General features: G+C 52.4%; 1 protein-coding gene across 4 annotated transcripts in view; it reads left to right on the forward strand.

The window, feature by feature from the left end:
• The window catches only part of GSG1L (GSG1 like), a 206,496-nt gene that overhangs the window by 156,171 nt on the left and 25,477 nt on the right, over nucleotides 1–24,848 (forward strand). For all 4 annotated transcript variants that reach the window (XM_086692616.1, XM_086692617.1, XM_086692620.1 and 1 more), the window contains exons 4-5: nucleotides 11,931–12,042; nucleotides 23,056–23,223. In XM_086692616.1, coding sequence (XP_086548742.1) covers nucleotides 11,931–12,042; nucleotides 23,056–23,223 — 280 coding nt within the window. The remainder of the gene's footprint in view (nucleotides 1–11,930; nucleotides 12,043–23,055; nucleotides 23,224–24,848) is intronic.

Below are 24,848 nucleotides of genomic sequence, written 5' to 3' on the forward strand. Positions count from 1 at the left end.
AGGGGGCAGGCGAATGTTCCTGGCATCTGATGGAAGGGCAGAGGCCGGGGGTGCGGCTGGCCATCCCACCCCCACGGCAAAGCGTTATCTGGCCCCGGATGTCAATAGTGCTGAGGTTTAGAACTTCTGGTCTAAAATAAGCTTGAGCGCCCGAGGGAGGTGTGCCCCACACTTGGGCAGCTCTGACCTCGTTAGCTCCTCATCCTTCAGACTCAGTTGCAGCACCCCCCACCCCAGGGATGTCTCCCCAGACCCCCAGAGCAGAGGACTCCAAGTGTCAGCTCCTGTGGACCCTGCACCTCCCATCTCCTGACGCTCTGACCCTTGGCCTTTGTTTTCCTGCCCACGTCCATGTCCCTGATGAGAGCTGCAAGAGGGCAGGGCCACACCTGTCTCATCGTCCCCTAGCCCTCAGCACGGTGCCTGGCTCCTAGCAGGTGCTCCCATGCGGAATGAATGAAAGCTGGGTGGGGGTCCCGGATCCCCTACTGTCTGGCTGGCTGTCAGGTACTTTGTTTCTCACCTGTGAACGGGACACACTCATAGGAATGCTGTCCCCAGTAGCACCCAGCGTGTGTAAAAGTCCCTGGCGGAAGGAAAGCCCTGGGTAAAGGTTAGGGGCCATCTGCAAGTGGCAGGGGTCCCTGGAGAGATCATGGGCTCACTGCCTCATTCATGTCTTCTACTGCAGTTATCAGGTTGTCCCGGGGTAATTTATAACTGGACCCCCTTTGGTCTCCAGTGTCCCGGCCCGGGCAGTCAATGATCGGCCCCCCTCACTCTCAGGCCCTTGTGTCTAGTGGGGCATGTGGAGAGCTGAGCAGTCACTGAGGCTTGAGAGAGCGGGCCTGTTCCCACCACTCAGGGACCCTACTCTTACAGGGTGCTCGGAGCATCTCTGTTTAGCAGCAGGGTCTAGAGGCTGGGGGTGGGGCTGGCTGGGAGCTGCTGAGAAGGCACCCCTCGGCAGACAAGGCTTTGATTATCATGCTGGAATCGGGGCTGTTCCCCACAGATGCAGCCCAAGTCCCGGGCTTGGGTAGAATGTCAGGACCACATTCCTGGGGCATGTGAATTTCCAGGGCAGAGATGCAGAAGACAGGGGGAGAGAGAGGGCCAGGACTGTGACTTGGGGGTGTGGGCACGTCGAGGGGGCCTTCCAGCCCTCTGGTGGAGGGCTCCAACCTGCTCCCCTCATTCCTACCCAGGCACAGGCCAGGGCACCTGCTCCCCTTCCTCCCACCATCATCCTGCAGGTGAGGGCCCACCCTCTGTCGTGGGGGGCTTATGAACATCCAAGGCCATCAAAGTGGGGTTAGTGCGTGCGAAGGGTCACATGGGAGCCCCAGGAGGGACATCACCCTGAACAATCTCGAGGGCGTACTGGCTGTGTCTATGAGCACGTGGCCCCACTGCCATAGGACGTCCACTGCTGTCCGCTGTCCACTCATATTGGGAGAGGACCCTTGGTGGGGGCTGATCTCAAGCCCATGTGCCCCCCCCCCCCCCGGGGAAGTCCTGGAGGGGGCCCGAGGCGGAGGCTGGGGGCCCTGCAGGAGCTGCTCTGCTCCCGTCTGCGAAGTTGAATTCGCTCTTTCCTGGGACCCACCATCCTCTCCTCCTCTGTTTCCTCCCTCTCCCCCCCCCAGGCAGGGAAGCTTACCTGGTCTCCAGGTGGAGGGGAGAGAAGCTGGCTCTGCTTCATCAAATGTTCTCCCGAACCTTTTCAGTGAACAGCTGCAGTGTGGGCTTTGGGACTCTGACTCTGGTTTTCCCAGTCTTCTATGATACCTGTGCCCCGAGGTCATTGAGATCTTCTCTCCAGTTACCCAAATGAAGAAATGCTGGGGGGGGGGGGGGGTGGAAATCTGTGATTTTTAATATCAAAAGCCGTCCCACCACCAGATTGCCCTGGGCTACCCCAAGACTCACCAGGAACTGGGGTCATGGCCTCAAGTACCCTTCTAGACCCGCACCCCCACCTGTGGGGGGCGGGGAGGGGGGTGTTGGGGAGGGTCTGAGCCCACTCATTGCCTCGGGGCTTGATGGAGGTGACTGGGGTAGACGAGGCCAGTGGTGGTTCAGTAAACCTAGTTTTTAAAATGGGAAGGCCCCCTATTAAATGCCACTTCTGATTTGGGCCACTTCACTTTAGAAGGCAAATAGAAGAGTGAGCAGAATCCAAATAAGCAGTGATGCTAATGACTCAAGTGGTCTGGAAGGAGACCTTTGCAGGAAGGGCAGAGCAATGGCAATGATCTAGTACCGGGCAGACAAGGTTGAGGGGCGACTCGGTAATTGCCAAGCTCCCAAAGGTTCCCCTTGAGAAGAAGCCAACCGGTTCGGCCCCTTGTCCTCGAGGGCAGAGCGAGAAATTAGCTTAAATTGGAGCTGGAAAGATTTAGGTTATGTGTAAGGAGGAACTTTTTAAACCCTGAAATATGCTACCAAGAGAGGCTTCGGGTTCTCGGGAGAGTGTCTAAAAATAGCCTGTTCTTTAAAAATAGTTCTGGGCAAGCTTTAAACATAGCCTCAGCTCGGCTTCTTGGCCACGGTTTTCCGTGCACGAGGACGCGCTGTATGTGGTCCCTCCCAGGTCAAAGGGCACAAGGGACAGTCAGAATCAGCCTTTGGTCTCTGTCCAGACAAACAACTGGATATTTTAGAAATGTATAGATAAGAGATTTATTTTCCTGTCTGCCGCCCTACGGATGGTTGTCATGAAATACCAGCCTTTAGAATGTCAAAGTTTTCTTTCCAGAGCTGTTGTTAATTGGGTCAGCCCCACCAGTTACCCCCAGTCTCTCCCCATTCCTGAGGCAGGGCTCCTCAGTGCCTGCGGGTTGACTGGGAATTCAACCATCTCAGCAAAGTTCCACCCACCCTGGTGACCTGCCCGCCCGCCTCCTGACCTCAGCAGCCTTGGCCGGGCCACGTCCTTGGTCCTTGTCGCTTGGGGCGCCACCGCGGCCTCTCCCGACTCCCTGCCTCCCACCTTCTCATTCTCTACACACCAGCCAGAGGGATCTTACAGAAGCACGTCTGATTCTTGTCTGATTCTTGCCTTCTTGCTTACAGTTATGTGATCCCTGCCCATTTGCCCTCAGGACCAAGCCCAAACTCCCTACGATGGTTCTGGAACTTTTCAGTGTCTTGTTTATTCCTGTAGCAGCAGCTCCCCCACCCACGTGCCCTGCCTCAAGCCCTTACAGCCCACCAAGCCACTTTGCCTGGGGGCTCTGCCTGCGGTCCCGCTGCCCGCTGCCCGGCCTGCCTTCTTGCTCCCTCCGAGCTATTAACTCTCAGCTTGGAAATCACCTCCTCTGGGAGACATTCTGTTCTGACCTTCCTCGGGGAGCCCAGCCGGGCTTCCCAGGGGCCCCTGGCCCTCCCCCTTGGCTGCCCTGGCACATGCCCGTCCCCAGCTTGTCCGCTTCTCCCATCCCTCCAGAGCACTGGGAGGGATGGTGTTTCACTGGCTCCCAGTGTATCCCCCACAGCTGGAGGAGAGCCCGGCACACAGCAGGTACTCAATATGTGCTCAGTGACTAATCAACTGAAAGTCAGGCCACCCCAGCAGGGGTGTCCCCTTTGCCGCCATCCTGCCCTGTGTCATCGGGTTTCAGCTTCCTCCAGGTCCCCACCAGCCCCTCTGTGTCACGTCCCGACATGACATGCGTGGCATGTTGGCAAATCCAGATCAGCGCCCGGGGACACAAGAGTATTTATTTAGCCGCGAATGCTCTCTGAGCGTTCGGAGTAATAACTTAGCATCTTCAATAATAAACTCCATTATAAATGAGTCAATCGGCCGCTTCCCTGATACCGCAAATAAACGGAGCATGCCGTTAGCGTCCCGTGTGCAAATCCCGCAAAAGGGAGCCAGGTCAAATGCAAGACGCGTCCTGGAGTCCAGCTGGGCATCAGTGCTCCGTGTGCTGATCCAGGCGGCATCTCCGGACCAGGGACGGTGTCCGCAGGAGGGGTCACCTGGGCCGGGGTCCACCACAGCCCCTGCTGCAGGGACGCGTCGTGGCTCGGTGCTCCCGCGTGTCCTGTGTCAGCGCCGGCGTCGGCTGCCCTGCGGCCTGGTCTCGGTTTAGGCTCCTGAGCGCAGGTCCTGCACGCACACGGCGCTGCCCCGCGCCACGTGCGCTCCCACCCCCACTCCCGGAAAAGACTGTTTCACCCTCTGGCTCGCCCTCAGCTGGTGGCCTTGCCCGGCTGGGTGGAAAGGAAGGAGGACAGTTGCCTCCAGCCCCTTTGTCCTGCGTAGTGGCTTGCTACCTTCCCTCTGCCCAGCTTCCGCAGTCGCCCTGGGGTTCCTCTGACTGCCAGTGTCCCCCTGTCTACCTGATCGCCCCTGGGGTGAGTGCGGGAGCACTCTCAATCTCCCCTCTTCAGCAGCCCTCCCTGAGCCCCACCATCACCCCTTTATCCCCCGCTTCTGCCTTCTCTGGGACTATTTCGCTGCTTTCTCTCCTCTCATCAGCCTGTTGTCGCCGATCACCTGTCCCAAGTGGCCTGCGTGGTGGTAAATACAACGGTCACTTGTCTGTCTTCGTCTTTGACCTCACCGGCTGCTCCCTCCTTCTTGCCTTGGATGCTTCACCCGGCCCTGGTGAAGCCACTCTGGTTTCCTCCTGCTGTTGGCTCCTCCTATCCCCTTCGGCCCCGGCATCGGCTCTGTCCGGGGCCTGCTTTTCCTACAACCTCTCTGCAGGTCATTTCTCTCTCTCCGCCAATGACTCATGCATTTAATCCCCAGCTCGGACTGTTCCCCGAACCCCAAACTTGCACACCCAGCTACTTGCTTGCTGTCTCTGTTTGCATATAAGGTAGGCATTTCCAGCTAATATGGCCCACGTTGGAGCCTACCCAACCTAACGTCTTCCTTCCTTTATCTTCTTCGCCTTAGTGGGTGGTATCACCGTCTGCCCAGTTGCCCAAACCGAGACTCCGGAGGTCATCCTAGGCTCCAGGTCCCCTCGGCCCCATGTCCGGTCCCTCAGCACGTCCCGGTGGCTGCAGCTGCATACCTGCCCCGGAGCTGCCAGCAACTCTGGGCCAAGCCTCAGGCCTCCCAGCCGGGGGACCCTCTTCCCCACCCCTCCCGCATCCTCTCTCCTTACCCAGTAACCGGAATGTGCTGTAAACATAAATTGGGCCCCTGCTTTGGCCTTCTGCTGGCTTCGGTCACGCTTAGGATAAAAGCCAGGCTCATCACTGTGGCCCGGCAGATCCTGGCCACCGCCCGCCCTCCTGGCCGGTCTCGAAACACCTTGTCTATCCCCCTCTGCAGGAGCCTCTTCTCCCTTCCCCCCCACAGGTCAGGGTCCTGTCTTCAGCCTTTGCCAGGCCTCTCCTTCTGACTAGAGTGCTCTTCCCCAGACCTCCCTGTGGCTGCCTCCAGCTCCCATTCAAGCCTTTGCTTAAACGTCACCTCCCCAGAGAGGGCTTCCCTGACCACCCAGTCTGAGCAGCCCCTGGGATCTCTCCCGTCACATTGTCCTATTTTATAATGCATCGTGGCACTTTTCACTACCTGATGTGTTCTCGTTAACCTACGTGCTCGTTGTCTGGGCCTCAAGGGCAAGGCATCGGTCTGTCTATGTCAGTGGTCCCCACGCGCTAGAACAATGCCTGGCATATGAAAAGCATTCAATAAATATTCATTGACTGATTGAATTAATGAATAATAAATAAATGAATGATGACTCGCATCTTAGCTCCTGTAGACAACTCGCTCTCCAAAGTTGCCAAAATCTGGCCCTGCCCTCGTTCATTCCCACATCCCAGACCCAGGACTTCCCACCAGGCAACCTAGTGCCCCTCCCCCACGCACCTTGACATCCGTGGTCATCTGTGCATTCAACACATATTACCGAGTGCTGGGGACCACAAACCGGGTTCCTGGACGAGTGTAGAGTCTAGAGGGCCTATATAGTGAGCCTCAAGCATTCATTCATTCATTCATTCATTCATTCATTCATTCAAGAAACACCACTATAGGACCTCCTGCATGCAAGCACTGTTCTAGATGCTTTACAAATATAAGCCACTGGATACTCATGAGTCCATGAGGTAGGTGCTATTGTTATCCCTGTGTTATGTTGAGGAAACTGAGGCACAGAAACAGGAGGTCACCTACCCAAGGTCACATAGCTGCTGCTCATTTTGTTTCACTGTGGCTTTACCCTGGGCCTAACGTCCTGACCCTCCCGACATTGTCTCTTCCCTCTGGGCCCACGCCAGCCCCTCTGGACTTAAAAGCAGACTTTTCCCTTCCTCAGTGTGAGCAGCGGAGGCCAGGGCGGGGGTCACGGCAGCCCTGCCCGCTCTGGGGTCAGCTCTGACCCCGCAGTCAGCCTCGCCCCCAGTGCCCTCCTGTGTTCCCCAGGGGCTGGAAGGAGCCACGCCTGCCTCACCATGTGGGTCGGGGCCCCCACTGACGGTGTCAGGAGTTGGAAAATGAGATTTACAGCCCTGCGCTTCCTGGTGTGCGGCCGCCGGGAAGCAGCAGTCGCAGAGCCGGAAAGCCTCCTTCTTGCCAATTTCAGGAGGTGCGGTAACTGCAGAAAGTCACTTTCTAATTCGCAGGAGTTGGAAACAATTCCTTCTGCGGAGAGTTTGTGTGACAGACGCTACCACGGACTTCCCTGTGCAGAACAGACATGCTTCCAGAAACACAGGCGAAGATCAGATGTTTAAAGGAGACTCTTCAAAATGCAGTCAGAGCAACTCACCAGCCTATCTTTGAATTCTTTGAATGAAGAAATAATTTTCGTTTATTGACTTTCCTTAAAGCACGGCCTTTCATATTTGGGAGTAAATGGAATCCGATTGAGAAGTCACTGCTTTTCCAAACGAACAGTTTAGAAAATTGTTCTGCCAACAGGCTGGGTCTGGCTTCTGGGTCTCGCTGGGTGTTTTCGTCATGTCCCCGCTGCCCTAATAGAAGGAGTGGTTGTTCTCATGAACGCTTTCCTGCATTAGTAGATGCTCGTTGGGATTACCTGTGTCTACTGATATCCCCATTTTATAGATGAGAAAACAAGACACGCAGAGGCCACATAGCTCGGAGAGCATCTGGACTGGCACAGTGCAGAAGAAACTCAAGACGTTAGAACAGCTGAGGGTTTGGAGAGTGAGCCCTCCCCCCCACCCTCCCACAAACCCAGAAAGGGACTGGTTGGGGCTAGGGAAGGGGTCAGGACCCCACTAAAGGCGCAAGGTTCCTGGGTAAGGCAGCAATTCTAGGGGGAAAGAGCACTGGGAAGTGAGCGGGGGGGAGGCTGTCCTCCCAGATAACAGACTCTACTGTGACTTATAATGGGTAAAAGAGTGTGGCATTGACACAAGAACAGAGGCAGACCAGTAGAACAGAGTGACATCAGGAAACACTCACGTACAGGTGGGGCTTGGAATGTAAGTGTCATTTAAAATCAGCGGGGAAGGGGCGCCTGGGTGGCTCAGTTGGATTTCGGCTCAGGTCATTATCGTCTGGTTCATGAGATTGTCCCCCACATCGGGTTCTGTGCTGACAGTGTGGGGCCTGCTTGGGATTCTCTCTCTCTGTCTCTCTCTGCCCCTTCCCTGCTCGTGCTGTCTCTTTCTCTCAAGATAAATAAATAAAATAAAAATAAAATCAGGGGCACCTGGGCGGCTCAGTTGGTTAAGCATCCGACTTTGGCTCAGGTCGTGATCTCACAGTTCGTGGGTTCGAGCCCTGCGTCGAGCTCTGGGCTGACGGTTCAGAGCCTGGAGCCTGCCTCCGATTCTGTGTCTCCCTCTCTACCCCTCCCCCACTCATGCTCTGTCTCTCTCTGCCTCTCAAAAATAAAGAAACGTAATAATAAAAAACATTAAAATAAATAAAATAAAAATGAAATCAGTGGAGGAAAGGACAGGTCATTCTATAAGGATTCAAGACAATCAGCTACTCATTAAAAACACTTAACTTAAATCCTTAACTCACACCATTCACCAAGATAAATTCTAGGTGAATTAATATAAAAATATAGGACAATGCATTTACAGGTGTTCCTTTTCCAAAAAGGTAGACACAGCATGTGAAAACTGCAAAGGAAAAGCCTGGTAAATTTGACGATATCAGATATCAAAGTGTTTGACAAAAGCAGCTTTATTCATAATTGCCAAAACTTGGAAGCAACTGAGATGTCCTTCCACAGGTTACTGGACCACAGGTAAATGGCCTGTGATGGGTCCAGACGATGGAACATTATTCAGCACTAAAAAGCCATGAAGAGACAGAGAGGGACCTTAAATGCATATTGCTAAGTGAGAGAAGCCAGCCTGAGAACTCAGGCTATGTACTATGTGATTCCAACTATATGACATTCTGGAAAAGGCAAGCCTGTGGAGACTATAAACAGATCAGTGTTTGCCAGGGGTTCAGGGAGGCAGAGAGGGAGGGAGGGATAAAAAGGTGGACCACAGGGGATTCTTAAGGCTATGAATGATTCGGCACAGTAATGGTGGTTACCTGTCACTATACATTTATCAAAGCCCATAGAATGTGCAACACGAAGAGTGAACCCTAATGTAAACTCAGGATTTAGTTAATAATAATGGATCAGTATTGGCTCATCAATTGTAACAAATGTACCACACGAATGCAACATGTTAATTATACGGGAGATTGTGGCGGTGGTGACTGGGGACACATGGGAACTCTCCATAATTTCCCCTCACTTTTTCTGTGACCCTAAACCTGCTCTAAAAAGTAAAGTCTATTAATTAAAAAAAACAAAAAGGTGTTTGGTACATGGGAAAAGACAAGAGCAGTAAACTCTTGGGTAGTCTACGTGACAGACAGGATTAGTATCTAGAATACATAAAGAATTCCTACCAACTGATAAGAGAAAATACTTTTTTTTTTAAAGAAAAAATTGACAAAGGATACAGACAGGCGCTATACAGACAGAGATAGGCATGGTCAATAAACATGTGAAACACGCCCAAGCTCACTAGTATGAGGGAAATATAAAATTGACAACAATGTTGAGGTGGCATTCTGCATCCCGCGATGGGCACAGGTTTTCATGTTTTGGAATCTCCAGTGTTGGTGAAGGTTTAGGTAAGTACCCCCAGACAGCTGGCAGAAACACATGATGGGGCTACCATGCAGGAGAGCAATTTTCTGACATTGACTCAAATTTAAAACGCATATACTTTATGACCCAGCAATTCTTATTATTCCATCCGGAGCAGTACTTGCTTGTATCCCCAAAAAGACTTGTAGAAAGGTGTTCATCGCAGCATTTCTTGTAGAGCCGAAAACGGGACAAGACCTAGTACCATCCATTGATTGGGTAGATAAAACATGCTACTTCGTTATTAAGGAATCGTATGCATTGGTTCTGAAGAATAAGCTATATCAGTTACGTACGTCTTGGCAAGTTCACCCAGAATTGTGTCAAGTGACGAAAAAGAAGATATCCATATGGCTCACCGTTCGCCTCCTTTCAACAGACTGGGCCAAGGCAGAGAGGACCAGAGAGGGTGCTGTCGAATGGGTGGGATAGCCCAGGTCAGTTCTGCGCCACCTGCCAGGGCACAACTAAGGATGTGGTCTAGGATGTAGTCGGGCCTGGCAGAGACAGCCTGGGGGAGGAGGGACTTTTAGGAGGCTCCCGAGGAGGCCTCAGCACCTGTCGTGGTGCCTGGATTTCCTCCCTGGGATTTCCTGACTCAAGGGCTCCCCACCAGCTCTAATCTGCAGTCAGAGAATAGCGAGAAGTGTCCATGAGGGGCTGACCCAAGCTCAGAGACGCAGACAACCACAGAGTCCTTGGTCTCCTTTGGGCCTGGGGTCCAGTGACTGGCGTCAGGCACGAGGTGTGCTGGAGCCTATGGGTGCCCACTGGGCACACCTCTCCTCTGCTCTGCCTTCCGTGACCTCCCATTGGTCACTTGACATTGGCCGTAGTGGCACCGTGGAACCTGATAGACGCTACAAATCAGGGCTTTTCTTTTGCCTCTGGAGAACCAGTTGCTAACCATTTATCTCCACCCTGTGGGAACACAGGATGGCTTCCTCCCTCCATTCCCCACCCTGGGTCCCAGGACACAGAACCCCACTCCCTCTTTACTTCTGCCTTTGCTGAACCTCCATCTCTCCACTCCTTATCTCCATCTTTTCTCTTGCCTCCTCTTCAAGAAGAGGGGAGAGGGTGGAGAGCCTTGGAGTTGAGGGCATTTGGATATGGGCACCAGTCACAACTATGCCATTGACTCCCTCTGTGACCTTGGACAGACTTTCCCACTCCGGGCTTCTATTTTCTCCCCCGTGGAATGGAACAATTGTATTCAGGGCTACCACATACAGCCTTGTAGGCATGGTTCTGCTTCAACTCTGCTTCAACATAGACTGTATTGTGAATGGGGCCCTATGGAGATGCGCAGTGGGCAACCTGAACAACGGTACATAGTCCTGATCAAGGTACTTCATGATACTTCAGAGGGTTGTTGTGAAAATTAAGAAGTAATCATACAGAGTGCTTGGCACATAGCAGGTGCACAAACATGATTGTTTTCCTTTCTTCTTGTTATCTACCCCTCCCTTTCTCATCAATAGTGTATCACTCTATCTTAAGGTTAGCTTCCTGAGGGCTCCAGATGCCACAGTCCACACAGAGAAATGTCCCCAGGTTTATAATAATCCCGGTGACTATAATGATTGCATGCCACTGAGCACAGACTTGAGGCTGCCTTGCCTCACTTCACTTACTCTTTGCCTTATGTGTCACAATCCTCATCTTCGGATTCAAGGACTTGAAGCTCAGAGGGTGAGGCTTTGCCCAGTGCTACGTGATGAAAACGTGGTGGAAGAGGATTCCCACTCAGATCCCTTGGAATCCAAGTTCTCCCAGCCAGTGGGCTCAAAGATTTTTGACCATGAGCCACAGAAAAACATTTCATGTTTCAGTCACTGCGCCCATGTACACATGCATAGAACTGAAAAGTTCTCCAAAACAATATTCATTCCTGCTACATTTGATGTATCAGATATTTCTATTCCATTCCATTCCATTCCATTCCATTCCATTCCATTCCATTCTGTTCCATTCTTCTTCTTCTTTTTTTTTTTAATGTGGCAATCAACAGTGGCAATCATTGAAGGTGACTTCATGACCCACTAGTCTAGCGAATCAACACCTGCAGTTTGAAAAATACCCTCTAGGCTGCTTCTCCCAAATGACCTCCTAACGCAGGAATCAGCAAACTATAGCCCACGGGTTAAAATCTGGCTCGGTGCCTGTTTTTGTAAAGTTTTATTGGTACACAGCCATGCTCCTCCATTGATACGTTTATTGTCTCTGACTCTTTTGTGCTACGACAGTAGAGAAGTAGTTACAACAGGGACTGCGTGGACCACAGAGCCTGAAATATCTACTTACCTGGTACTTAACGGAAAAAGTTTGGGGCTCCCGGGTGGCTCAGTCGGTTAAGCATCTGACTCTTAGTTTTGGCTCAGGTCATGATCTCACGGTTTCGTGAGTTCAAGCCCCGAGTCAGGCTCCCAGATGACAGCTCAGACCCTGCTTGGGATTCTCTCTCTCCCTCTCTCTCTCTCTCTCTCTCTGCCCGCCCCCCCACTCATGATGTCTCTGTCTCTCACAATAAATAAGTAAACTTAAAATAAAGACAAAGAAAAAGTCTGCCCGTCTGTGCAGATTTGACTCTGTGTCTCCCTTGTTTAATTTCTCCACGCCTTCCCTGTGCCTTCTTGCTCAGACCCAAGCTCCTTGGCTGGCTTAGAAAACACCACCCTCTGGCTTCCCTGCTCTGGTCCTACCAACGGCCCTTCCCCTTCCATGCTGTCCCCCAGCACTGACAGGCCCACAGGACAAAGGTGGACAGAGCTCCACCTAGCTTCCTGACCTCTTGTTCTGCTCCCCCCACAGGCCTCCTGGGAATGGTCGCCCACATGATGTACACACAGGTGTTCCAGGTCACCGTGAGCCTCGGCCCTGAAGACTGGAGACCCCACTCCTGGGACTACGGATGGTCCTTCTGGTAAGTGGCCTTTGACCTTCAGACACCAGAGCCTCCACGCATGCTGGGCCTTCGGCAGCTCGGCCCAGGTGAGGGAGGAAGGGCAGAAGAAGGCAAGGGTAGCCCAGAGTGCACGGGGACTTTGAGACTCTATGGCCCATCCACTACCTGTTTTTATGCAGCCCTCAACTTAAGGATGGTTTTTACATATTCAGATGCTTGAAATCAATCAAAAGGAGAATAACACCTTGTGATGTGTGGAAATCATGTGCAATTTAAATTTCAGTGTCCATAAATAAAGTTTTATTGGGACAGAGCCACTCTCGTTATTCACGCGTTGTCTTGTGGCCGCCTTCACGCTACAATGGCAGAGCTGGGCGGTTGCAGGCGACAGTCAGTGGCCCACAAAGCCTAAAATGTTCACCGCCCGGCCCTTTACAGAGTAAAGCTTCTGACCCCTGCCACACAGGCCGTTCTGGAAGGTGGAGGTGGAAGCTGACGAGTTGGGGGCGGCGGGGGTGGGAGGGCCTGGGAGGTCGGATAAGTTTTGTATGCAAGAGCAAGACAGAATCAGTAGACTCCCGAGCCAAGTAAACAAGGGGTGTGTGTTAGTTCGGGTGACCCAGAAGTCCAGTTGGGTCAGCGGGGGGGCCTCGGGTCACGATGGAAAAATCCGTCGTGACCCTCTGCGAATTTAACCCTGTCCCTGGGTGGGCTTTCCTCCTGGTGGTGAGAAACCTCCCTCCTGGTGCTTCTTCCTTCACATACGGGGGAAGGGAGGGTTCCTCTTTCCCCAACGTTGACCGAAGTCCCCGGTCTCCCCCTGATGGGCCCATCAGGGGCCATGGGTCATCTTCTCTCTCCCAAATCATCACCACAGCTGAGGGAGGGCCAGGAGCATATTGGTTCTGCTTGCCCACGCTTACCTCTCGGGCGAGGAATGAGCCCAGAACTCTCCGGTGGTGAATGACCGGGATGGGTGCTGGGTGAGCATCTGCCCCAGGCACAGCTGGGTCCAGGTGCTCAGGTGATTTATCAGGAGCTCTCCCCACCCCCTTGCCTGTCTCTGTTCCCTTTGTCCTTTGTCTTGTCTTCATTCACAGGCAGCCTTCCCTAAGCAAAGATGGTCACCATGCCCAGCTCTAGGCTTCCATTTTACAAACGTAGCAATACCAGCAGAGAGATGGGGCTTCTTTCCCATATTTCCCGCCAAAATCCTGGTTATGGCTGTCATTGGATTAGCTTAAGTCGTGTGCCCATCCCATGACCAATGATTTCCACCCTGATTGGTCTGGCCTGAGTCACAAGGTCCAGGCGGCGGGATTGGCCCCACCCAATCCCTTGGACAGAGACAGGAGGAGGAGCCTCCCCCGTGGAAAATTAGGGGTGAGGCGGGGTTATCACAAGGAGGAAAGACAACGACCTCAGTTGTCCATTACACGAGGTATGCAGGCCTGCTTCTGGTGGCCGGGAACCACTTATCCACTCAGTCACTTTACATGCATTTACCGATTGCTTACTCGGGGACAGAGTAAGCACAGAGCACAGAGGAGGGGTTGCTGACCCAACTTCGGGCAGGGAGGGTCCTCTGGGGAGAATGTGATTGGGCAAAATGTGGAGAAGGGAATAAGACAATGTGCTGGGCAGAGGGGACAGGAGGTACAGAGACTTCGGAGGATCGTCAGAATGGAGTAGGAGTAGGGCTTCAAGTAAGAAGGACCCCCTTCCAGACCACTGGGGACTCTTGCTAATTTCACCCCTTCCCACCCTCTGTTTGGTTTCTGCTTTGCAAAGGCACGTGTCTTACAGGGACCTTGACCCTCAGGCTCGCAGGGAAACCAGCTAAGGCTCTGGTGCCCCCTGTTGCCCTACACGTCCCTCCTTCTAGCAGCTGTCGCCTGAGCTCTTGACCTTGGACGGTGGTCACCTGAGCTAGAGAAGGGGGCAAAGGAAAGGAATGAACATTCTCGGGTGTGAGCACGTGTGTGACCGCCTGTGCCACGTATCGAGGCCTGGTATGTCACCATCGCCACGGCGCGGTGCGGTGGAAATTTTGTGGAGGGGAAACTGAGGCACAGGCAAACCTAAGTAACCCGTCCAAGCTCTCTCTGGCCACTGAGCGGCAGGGCTGGGATCTGAACCTGGGCAGTGTGGCCTCAGAGCCCACACTCCTAACCTCTGTATTCTGCCTCTGCGAGAACGGGGTGATACGTAGACACTTCGTGGATGTGTGTGGCACGCTGTTTGACACACGGGAAGTGCTCTCAAACACCAGCCCTTCTAAAAATTTTTTTTTAACATTTATTTATTTTTGAGACAGAGAGAGACAGAGCATGAACAGGGAAGGGGCAGAGAGAGAGGGAGACACAGAATCTGAAACAGGCTCCAGGCTCTGAGCTGTCAGCACAGAGCCCGACGCGGGGCTCGAACTCACGGACCGCGAGATCGTGACCTGAGCCGAAGTCGGACGCTTAACCGACCGAGCCACCCAGGCGCCCCAAACACCAGCCCTTCTAATGTTACCGATTTCCATATGAAATTTAACACACGCAAACCCCCCCGTGTTGCTCAGGAAGGTTGGGTCACTCCCCCGGAGTCCCACAGCCTTAAGTAGCAATAGGATTCTAGAAGCCCCTGGCTCTCCGCCCTGGCACTCAGTGTCTCGAACGGGGCCTGCCGGTGTCGGCCATGGGAAGCTTTCCTTCCCTGGAAGCCAGGCCTCCTGCCCTGCTCCTGTTCCCTTGGGGCTGGCCTCATTCTCATCTGACTTATTTAAGGCCGGGGCCCAACGTGCGGTCCCTATTAGGGCTGATCCATTTCTTCTTGTCACCAAGACCTGCAAGATGGATCAACCCCATTTTTCATCCCTTGCTTTTGGGGCCTCGCCAGGGCTGTGCAGCGTCATTGTGTCATTTCTCTTGTTTAATATGTGTGAGGCCGTTTGTCAAAATTCTGGCCCCAGCGCCTCCCCCATCCCCGCCCCAGGCACCAGGCAGGAGAGCAGCTTTGAGGCCAGACAGCGCCAGCCTCTGCCTCCCCGCCCAGCAGAGCGAGACAGGCCACGGAGACTTGGGAGGTCGGGGATCAGAGATGCCCAGCTGATGTTGGGCACCGGCTTCTGGGAGGGACACGTGCCCAGGAAGGGGAAGGGTCCACGGTTGAGAGTCAGACGGCCTCGTTCACACCTTGCCGACATGCACTGCTGGGCCACTGGGGGCAGGCACTGCGGAAGGGCGGCCTCTGGGCTCAGACAGCTTGGGAACAGATCCCCACTTTGACCCTCACCAGCCGTGGACTCGCACCAGGTCCCTCCGCCTCCCCGTGCCTCAGTATCCTCAGCTGTAAAATGGGGAGATGGCCCGAGTCTCTTGGCAAGCAGTCTGTCAGTTTTCTGTGGATTTATAACACATCACCCTAAAACGTAGTGGCTTAAAATAAAAATGTGTTATTGTCTCTTATGGCTTAACGGGTTGACTGGGCTTAGCTGGGTATTCCTTGCTCGGCGTCTTCCATGACGCTTTGGTGGGATGCTGGCCAGGGCTGGAGTCATCTGGGGCTTGGCTGGGCAGGGGGGCCAAGCTGGCCCCTCCCAGCACTGGCTGTGGGTGCTGGCTGGGGGCTGGGGGCTCAGCTAGGCTGTCAGCAGGACCAGCTTCTCCAGGCCGGTGGCCGGGCCCCTGCGGGGAGCAAGCATTCCGAGAGATCCGAGCAGAAGCTACAAGTTTATTTTATGACCTTGCCTCAGAAGTCACACTGTCGTTTCCGCTGCTTCTGTTGGTCAAGAGCAAGTGATGGGCCAGATTCAAGGAGAAGGGGCCCACACAAAGCATGAACCCCGGGAGGTGAGGCTCCCGGCCGGGGGCATCCTTAGGGAGGGGCTGCAATGAGGACTATGTGAAATAACACGTGTGAGGTGCTTAACACAGAGGATGTGCTCACGCGTGTTATTATTAAAGGCAAGCAACCCAGCGTCTCAAGTGATTCATCTCTCGAGTCGATAATACTAATGCATGCCTCACAGGGTCTCCATCCGCCCTGGATGCACCTCTCACATTTGCTCCCAGGACTTTAATGTTCTCTTAGTATCCAGCCCTGGCCGTGACTTCCTGTCACTGCCCAGCTTGCTGCTTTGGCCGTGATAGAGCTTCAGAACCCCATCCTCACCCTGAGCCCGGAGCCCCTCCAGCCCTCCTGCCTGTTTGGTTTTTTTTTTTTTCCAAAAAAATGTCTCCCCTTAGCCCAGGGGCTGAACCCAGCCAGTAGACGTTTTGTTTGGCCTGCCAGGATGTTCAATAAAAGTTGTATTTGCTTTTAACAGTCTAAAAAGGTAAACATTTTATGCAAAACTCCAAGTTTTGGGCTTCTCTTGACCATTAGGGGCTATGTCCTTGCCTAACTGGCATTGCCACATGGCAGCCGGCGGCTGAAGCTGAGGGGTGGCTGCCCCCGTAGATGGGGCCCATGCTGTCCGGTTCACCTGTGTCCCCACCATTCCTTCTCGCTTTATACTTTCCTCACTTCACCATCCAGCTGAGTCTGCGGGAACGTGAGTTTGTGACCCCCACGTGGAATGTCAGCATGTCCGTTTTCCTGGCGATGGCGGGGAAGGGGAAAGCTAGTCACTCTGTGCTTCTGATTTCAATTTGATCAAAGTGGAGAAAGATAGAAAAAAGGCCCTTCCTACCACAACACACACAGTGGAACCCCAGTCCTGAGCATTTAGTCTGCAGACTGAGGGTAGGAGAGCATCGTGGAGTTGTAGCTTTATAAGAGCTAGAAGCCCAGAGAGGTTAAGCGATTTGGCACAGGTCACACAGCAAGAGAGCAGCAAGCTGGGCCAGGTCCCAGAGGGGTGGTGCCTCTCTGTTTGCTTCTGGGACCCCATCTGTGTGAAGTGTGATGGCCTCGCTGCTACCGTCCTACCTTCCTCCCCTTGTTCCCTTCCAGTCTCCACAACCCTGTGGAAACAGAAGGCTAGCCTCTTCCCTCTCTCAGGACCCTCGGCTGCCCTGCCCTCTCTGCAGGCCTTAGCTGGCATTTCAGCAGATCGATCCCTTAGGGGTGGGGGGTTCTGCTGCCATGACCGTAGAAGAACCTTGGCCCCAAAGAGCCACTGGGGAGGATGTGTTTGTTGGTGTCCCTGCTGAGAGGCTGTGTGGTCAGCAGGAAGCTCTCACTCTTTCTCATGTCCCCCAAGGCAGGTGGTTCTTGCCTCCTTTTGTTTAACACCAAGGAGGGGAAGGAGAGGTGTGGCCACCCAAGGACGCCTGCTGGCCATGGCTGGACTGCCTGGGGCCCCAGAACCTGCCGTCATCAGCTCCTGGTCCCATCAGTTCTGGGGCACTGAGCGTGGCCTGGACCGAGCATTTGGGCACAATGACTCTGTGCCCGTCTGGCCTGAAAGAGAACTAGGGCTGCCCCCCTCAGTGGTCAGTTAACAGTCTTCCCATGGAGGAGGGCCTGGGGGACACTGCAAGGTGGCATCTATGCATCTCTGAATCGGCCCCCAGCATTCCCCTGCCCTGCCCCCCGCAGCTCCCAGAGGACAGAGTGGTTGACAGTCACTCTGTCCACCCCATCACCCTCCCCTTTCCTCCCCACAGTGTCCACTCTGCTCTTGGCTCCAAAAACCAGGCCAACCACCCACGTACCTCAGGCAGCAGGCCAGGGGTGCACCAGCTCAGAATTGCAAGCTGCAAACAGCAGGAAGTGTTCAGTCCCGAGGTTTTCAAACAGTGTCCTGCGTGAGGGCCCAGAGGGGTCTTGGGATGAGGCACGGCAGGGAGGATGAGGCCCTGAGCCCCTCACCCACATTAAAAGCAGGGCAGTATTTTTATAGCTGTTCAATCTCTATTTATTCATTCTGCAAATATTTATTGAGCACCTGCTATGTGCCAGGCACTGTCCTTGGTGCTGAGCATATAGCCGGGAACAAAACAAAGCTCCTGTTTTCATGAAGCTGATGTTCTGGGGCGGGAGTGGGGGAGCTACCGCTTCTGGGATGATGGAATAGACATCCTTCTCCCTATTCCTCCTGCTAAGTCCCAGCTAGCACTCCTGGAACATTATACATAAAGCAGCATAAGAGGATGCTAAAAGGTAGACATGAGACAGCAGGCTGGCCAGGGACTGAGAGCATATTGGTGAGTACTTTTTGTCTAGCGCATCCCGATCTACAAATGAAGAAGTCAGCAAGCCAGCAATGCAAAAAGGCGTGCACGTGCGCACACACACACACACACACACACACACACACACCACGGAGTCTACTTTCTATAGCCAAAGACCAGGAAAGGGGCAGCCTACCAAGACAGAAAGTTTAGCAATAACCGTATAGTGATACATAACAGACAAAAAAACAACAACCCCAACAACTGTGGTTTGACCCCCACTCATGCCAAGCTTAGACTCCCCTCACCAGGCTATAAGGAGGCACCTAACTGCATGCCCCCTCACCTGCTGTGGTGGTGCCAGAGTAGGGAGCTGGGACTGTCACTTTGCTGGGAAAGTAACAAGCCCCACCCATCCCCAAGTGGCGGTGGAAATCCCGCGGGGAGCCTGGACCTCACCTCCAGCAGGCAGTAACAGGACTGAACGTTTTCTCTCTAAGACTGGGAGCGCCACTCTTCCTCAACATAGTGCTGGAATTTCTTGCTAGTGCAATAAAGCATGAAAAGTAAATAAAAGGCATACAGATTGGAAAGGAAGAAATAAACCAGACTTGTTTGCAGATGACAGGATTGTCTATGTAGAAAAGTCCAAGACATCTACCAAAACATGCCTAGACCTGATGTATAGGTTCAGTAGAGTCTCAGGATATGAGACAAATAATGTAAAAACCTATTATGTTTCCATAAACCGCCATTGAACAGTTGGACAACAAAACTAAAAATACAACACCATTTGCATTCAACACAGTGAACACTTCATCATCAATCTAACAAAACATTTGTAGGCCTTCCATGGTGAAAACCACAAAATGCCAACGAAAGGAATCAGACAAGATCCAAATAAATGGAGAGAGACAGCGTGTTTGTGGTGAAGACGTCAGTTCTCCTCGAGTTAGTATACAGTTTCATGCAATTCCTGTGAAAATCTCAGCAAGATTTCTTGTAGGTATAGGTAAGATTATTTTAAAATTTATTAGGAAAGGCAAAGGAGCTAGAATAGCTAAGATAAGTTTGAAAAAGAAGGCTAAAAGTGGAAGGCTAAAATTGGGAAGTCTACCCAACTTCAAGACTTAATACATAGTTACGGTAGTCTAGATTGTGTGGTATTGGTGGAGGGGTAGACACACAGATCAATGGTGTGGAATAAGGAACCCAAAAATATGCCTCATTGATATTTGACAAAGATGCATTTCCATTCCGTGGAGGGGGGAGTAGCCTTTTCAACAAATATTGCAGGAGCTACTGGACAGTCATAGGTAAAAAAACAAAACAGAACAGAACAAAAAAGCACTCGATGCCTTATCTAAAAATTAACTCAGAATGGATCATGGACCTACATATACATTGTGAAATGGTAAAGTTTTTAGGAGAAAAAAATAGAAAATCTTTGAATCTAGACCTAGGCAAAGAGGTCTTAGATTTAATATCGATTGGATCAAAAACATAAAAGGAACATTTGATAAATTGGATTTCAGCAAAATTAAACACTTTTGCTCTGTGATAGACCTTGTTAAGAGGTTGAAAAGACAAGTTGCTGAGGAAGAAAAGACTTGTTAGCCTCTGCTCTGACAAAGGACTCATAGCTAGGATCAATGAAAACACTCAAAACTCAAAAGGAAACAATAACAGCAGCAAAACAACTCGATTAAAAAGTGGGCAGGAACGGGGCGCCTGGGTGGCGCAGTCGGTTAAGCGTCCGACTTCAGCCAGGTCACGATCTCGCGGTCCGGGAGTTCGAGCCCTGCGTCGGGCTCTGGGCTGATGGCTCAGAGCCTGGAGCCTGTTACTGATTCTGTGTCTCCCTCTCTGTCTGCCCCTCCCCCGTTCATGCTCTGTCTCTCTCTGTCCCAAAAAAATAAATAAACGTTAAAAAAAAAAAAAAAGTGGGCAGGAAGACATGAACAGAGATTTTGCCAAAGAGGATAAACAGATGGCAAGTAAGCAACTGAAAAGATGTTCACCACCATTAGCCATTAGGAAAATGCAAATGGAAAGCATGATGAGGTGTTACTACACATCTATCAGAATCGCTAAAATAAAAAAAAAGTGACAACATGAAATGCTGATGCAGATGTGGAGAAACTCAGCGATATCAGGGAACAAATGGTTGATACATGCATCAGGGATGACTCTCCAGAGAATCACACCGGGTAAAAAAGCCAATCCCCAAGATACATGCTGTGCAATTCCATTTATATAGCATTCTTAAAATGACAAGATTATAGAAATGAAGAACTGATTACTGGTTGCCAGAGTTTGGGAGGGGAGTGGGTGTGGCTGTAAAATGGCCACAGGAGAGATCATCGCAGTGATGGATGGAAATATTCTGTATCTCGATTGTGTCCATGTCAATATGCTTGTACTATGTTTGCAAGATGTTACCATGAGGGAAACTGGGGAAAGCGTACATGGATGGATCTCTCTGCATGATTTCTTACAACTGCATGTGAATCTATAATTATCTCAAAATAGAAAGTTTCATTTAAAAACAAAGAATAATAAATAATAGGGGGGAAAAAGCTATAGGGGAATTACAGGGTGTGGTGAGGGCTGAGGGGACACTGAACAGGGGTATGTGATAGAGAGAGACTCCTCCTCTCGTTGGGTCATCAGAGTTGGTAGTTGACCTGCTCCTAGACAAGACTAGAAATTCACTTTAAAACTAAGCTATGTAGAAGAAGGGAATGTATAAAAAGTAATTGTATAAGAACTTGGGTTGCCAATGACAGAAACCCAATTCAAATTGGCTTAGGGGGAAAAAAAAACCTGATAAAGGAATTTGGGCACCCATAACTGAAAAATCCAGGGATAATGGCTTCAGCTCAAGGATCTAGCTCCTTTTCGTGGCTCTGCTTTGAGGCAGCCTCATTAGCAGGTTGCATAGTGGCAAGGCAGGCCCCAGCAGCTCCAGGCTCAAATCCCACCCGTGTGGTACCCCAGGAGAAAGATGAGCCCTGTTTTCCAACAGCTTGAGCAAGAGTCCTGGGATCGGGTGTCACATGCCCATCCTTGAACGACTATCTGCGGCCAGAGGGAAGTGATGCTCTCATTGGCCGGGTGGTGGCCATGTGATCACGCCTAAAGGTGTTGGGGCGGGTGGGTGGTGAGGCCAGCTCCATACAAACCACATGACCTGAGAAGAGGGGAGCACTGGTCCCTTAACAGAATGGTTGCTGGTCAGGCAAAACTAACCTATGTATCCTTGTGGAATCCCAGAAAAACCTGCTTCTTCATTTGCCATCATCATGCTTTTAATTTCCACCTGTCTAAACACGTACCGCACATTGAACTAGTCTTGAGTTTCATTGCTCAGAGGAGAGAGTATCTGATTGGACCAACTTCCCACATGTTCAGCCCTCATCCAGTCATCTATGAACAGGGGGGCGGGGTCACCTACTGGACTCTTTGATGGACAAGGCCGTTCTAAGAGGGGCCAAGTGGACCCCATGCCTGTCTATTACAGCTACTCAGAGTTTCTGGGAGATCAAAATTAGCTCATTATCATGAAAGAATCCATTAATGGTTTTGGTGATAAGGTTCAGGTGATGATAGGGGATCCTTGGGAGAAAGGCTGAATTCGCATACTTCCCCTTGCTTTTCTTCTGGATGGCCAGGGGCTGACAAAGGGGAGCAGTGGGTGTGGGAGATGGGCTGCACTGACCTTGAGGAATGCATGGTGGTCACGTTGAGAGACCCAATGGGTGGCGGGCAAAAGGGGAGACGGGATGCTCTGAGACAGGGCAGCAAAGCTGAGCCCTTGATCTGGAGGAAACCAGTCATCAGGGCAGAGACTGGGGAGCAGGGACCGGGAGGCCTGACCGGTAGAACCAGGCTGGTACCCACTCCTGGTCAGAAGTAGGTGGGAGACCATTTCTAGAACGGACACTGGGTCAGAGACGCAGCAGCCTGGACAGCTGGTCTCCTAGCCCCGTGCGGCCCTTCCCTGCTTTCCAGTTGTCGGTAGGACAGATTCTCCAGCCCCGGCTGGCTCAGCATACACATCAGGTGCGTGTGGCCAAGAGTCCGCAGCTGTGCTTGGAGGAAGTGGACAACAGAAAGCCACACGGGTTGTTATAACTTAATCTCTCAGGGGGAGAGTTTGGAGATGAAGTCAGATAGAAGTGGGTGGGTAGTAAGAAGGTTGAAAATAGCAATGGTAGTAATGACCGCAAGCTGTTCTTGAGTGCCTGCTGTATGCGCCAGGCACTGTTCTAAGACGTTTTGAATGGCTCATTTCTTTTAACCCTTGCAACCATGCTGTGAAGTGGTGCTGTTGATGTGTCTGTTGAAGTGATATGAGGAATAAGAGGCAGAGGGGTTAAGCATCTTGCCCAAAGCATGCATGAACAGAGGTAATTTAACCCCCATGGAACCCAGCTTTTCGGGTGTCTGCCCCCATCCCCTTTTCTATCATCAACTTCACCTAATCACGCTCTCCCTCACTCCAGCATCCCCAACATCCTACAGACCAGAGACTGTTCTCTACTCCCTCATGCCTCCACACCTTTGCGCACTCCCTTCCCTCTTCCTGGGATGCCCTTCCCTCTGGCAAAGGCTCACTCATCCTCCAAGACCCTGGGCAACACAAGCATCACTGTGTTCTGGTGACCTTCCCGGAGGCTGGCCCCCTTGGATAGAAGGCCTCGCCCTTTTCTTGCCTCCCAGTGATGAACTCTGTCATGTCTGCATCCGTGCACAGACTGTGAGCGGGGCAGGGACCAAATCCTGTTCTGCTCTACGGCAGCAGCTGCTCAGGTCTGGCCCAGAGGAGGCAGCTGTGCAGGAGGAGCGCTTGTCTGGTGGGTGGGGTTTCCTGTGCCCGGCCCACCCTCACCGTGGCACCTCTCTCCTCGTCTGTTGGCAGCCTGGCGTGGGGGTCCTTTACCTGCTGCATGGCAGCCTCCGTCACCACACTCAACTCCTACACCAAGACGGTCATTGAGTTCCGGCACAAGCGCAAGGTCTTTGAGCAGGGCCACCGGGAGGAGCCAACCTTCATAGACCCTGAGGCCATCAAGTACTTCCGGGAGAGGTCAGTACACATGGGGTTGCCTCTGGCCACCATTGGGAAGCCAAAGCCTGGGGCTCAGCCTCAGTGGCCACAGGGCTCCAGTCAAAAACTGGAGTGAGTGATCTGACAGAAGCATCCCTGGGCGGTTGTGGGGTAGAAGGGACGGTCTGGGTGAGGCAGAGTTTGGACCCCATTGCGTTGGAATTTCTGGGACATTTTGATGTTTTGTTGGACGTGAGGTTGCCTTGTGCTCAGAACCCAAGAAACTAAGAAGAAGAAAACTGAGTCTGAGAGTTTGCCATTTAGCCCATGCTTCTTAGAACCAAGATAAGGGTGCACAGGGAATGAACCCAGGTCCCCTTCTTGGGCTCTGTCACAGCATTGAGTGAAAAGAGGACCCAGCAGTGGGGTTGTTTGTTGATGGCTGCTAGAGGAGGAGTCTCCTCAAGGTCAGGGACTGACCACCAGGCATCTGATCACCTGAGTCCTCAGAGTCCAGTTGGGAATAGAGGAAGTAACAATAAATGGTGAGTGTTTGAATGGATGGATGAATGGATGGATGGTTGAGTGTATGTATGGTGGGTGGGTGGATGGACGGATGGATGGATGGACGGATGGATGGGTGGGTGGATGGATGGATGGGTGGATGGGTGGATGGGTGGATGGGTTGTTGGGTGTATGTATGTTTTGTTGGGTGGGTGGGTGGGTGGGTGGACGGGTGGATGGGTAGTTGGGTGTATGTATGTTTTGTTGGGTGGGTGGGTGGGTGGATGGATGGATGGGTGGGTGGGTGGGTGGATGTGTTGTTGGGTGTATGTATGTATGGTGGGTGGGTGGGTGGATGGATGGATGGGTGGATGGGTGGGTGGGTGGGTGGATGGGTGGTTGGGTGTATGTATGTTTTGTTGGGTGGGTGGGTGGGTGGGTGGATGGATGGATGGGTGGATGGGTGGGTGGACGGGTGGGTGGGTGGGTGGATGGGTGGTTGGGTGTATGTATGTTTTGTTGGGTGGGTGGGTGGGTGGGTGAACGGATGGGTGGACGGGTGGACGGGTGAACAGGTGGGTGGGTGGATGGATGGGTGGTTGGGTGTATGTATGTTTTGTTGAGTGGGTGGGTGGGTGGATGGATGGATGGGTGGATGGGTGGATGGGTGGGTGGGTGGGTGGTTGGGTGTATGTATGTATGGTGAGTGGGTGGGTGGATGGATGGACGGACTGACGGACGGGTGGACAGGTGGGTGGGTGGGTGGATGGATGGATGCATGCATGGATGCATGAATGGATGGATGGATGGTGGATAATGAATGAGTGGAAGGTAGGCTAACTTTCTAGTTAGCATATTTCCTGGGACCACCTCCTTAATAAACTACCTGTCAAATCCTTATCACAGGGTCTGCTTTTAGGAGAGCTGACTGGATGTGTAATAATGCCTCTCAGTGGCAGGGAACTGAAGGGTTGTCCGGCGTGATGACAGAGCCTGGGGAGGAAAAGGGGGAAGGAGGCTGCGGGGCTGGGCAGCATCGAGGAGCTGGACTCTCTGCGGGGCATTAGAAGGGCTTCAAGCCTAGGAGTCGCATGTAGAGGCACACACGGACCTGTCTCTCCTGTGCCATGTGGGTGTCCCTTCTGTCCCTTGAGCACTGC

This window comes from Puma concolor, chromosome E3 (genome assembly GCF_028749965.1).
Source record: "Puma concolor isolate L17-30 chromosome E3, mPumCon1.1.hap2, whole genome shotgun sequence".
Classification (NCBI taxonomy): domain Eukaryota; kingdom Metazoa; phylum Chordata; class Mammalia; order Carnivora; family Felidae; genus Puma; species Puma concolor.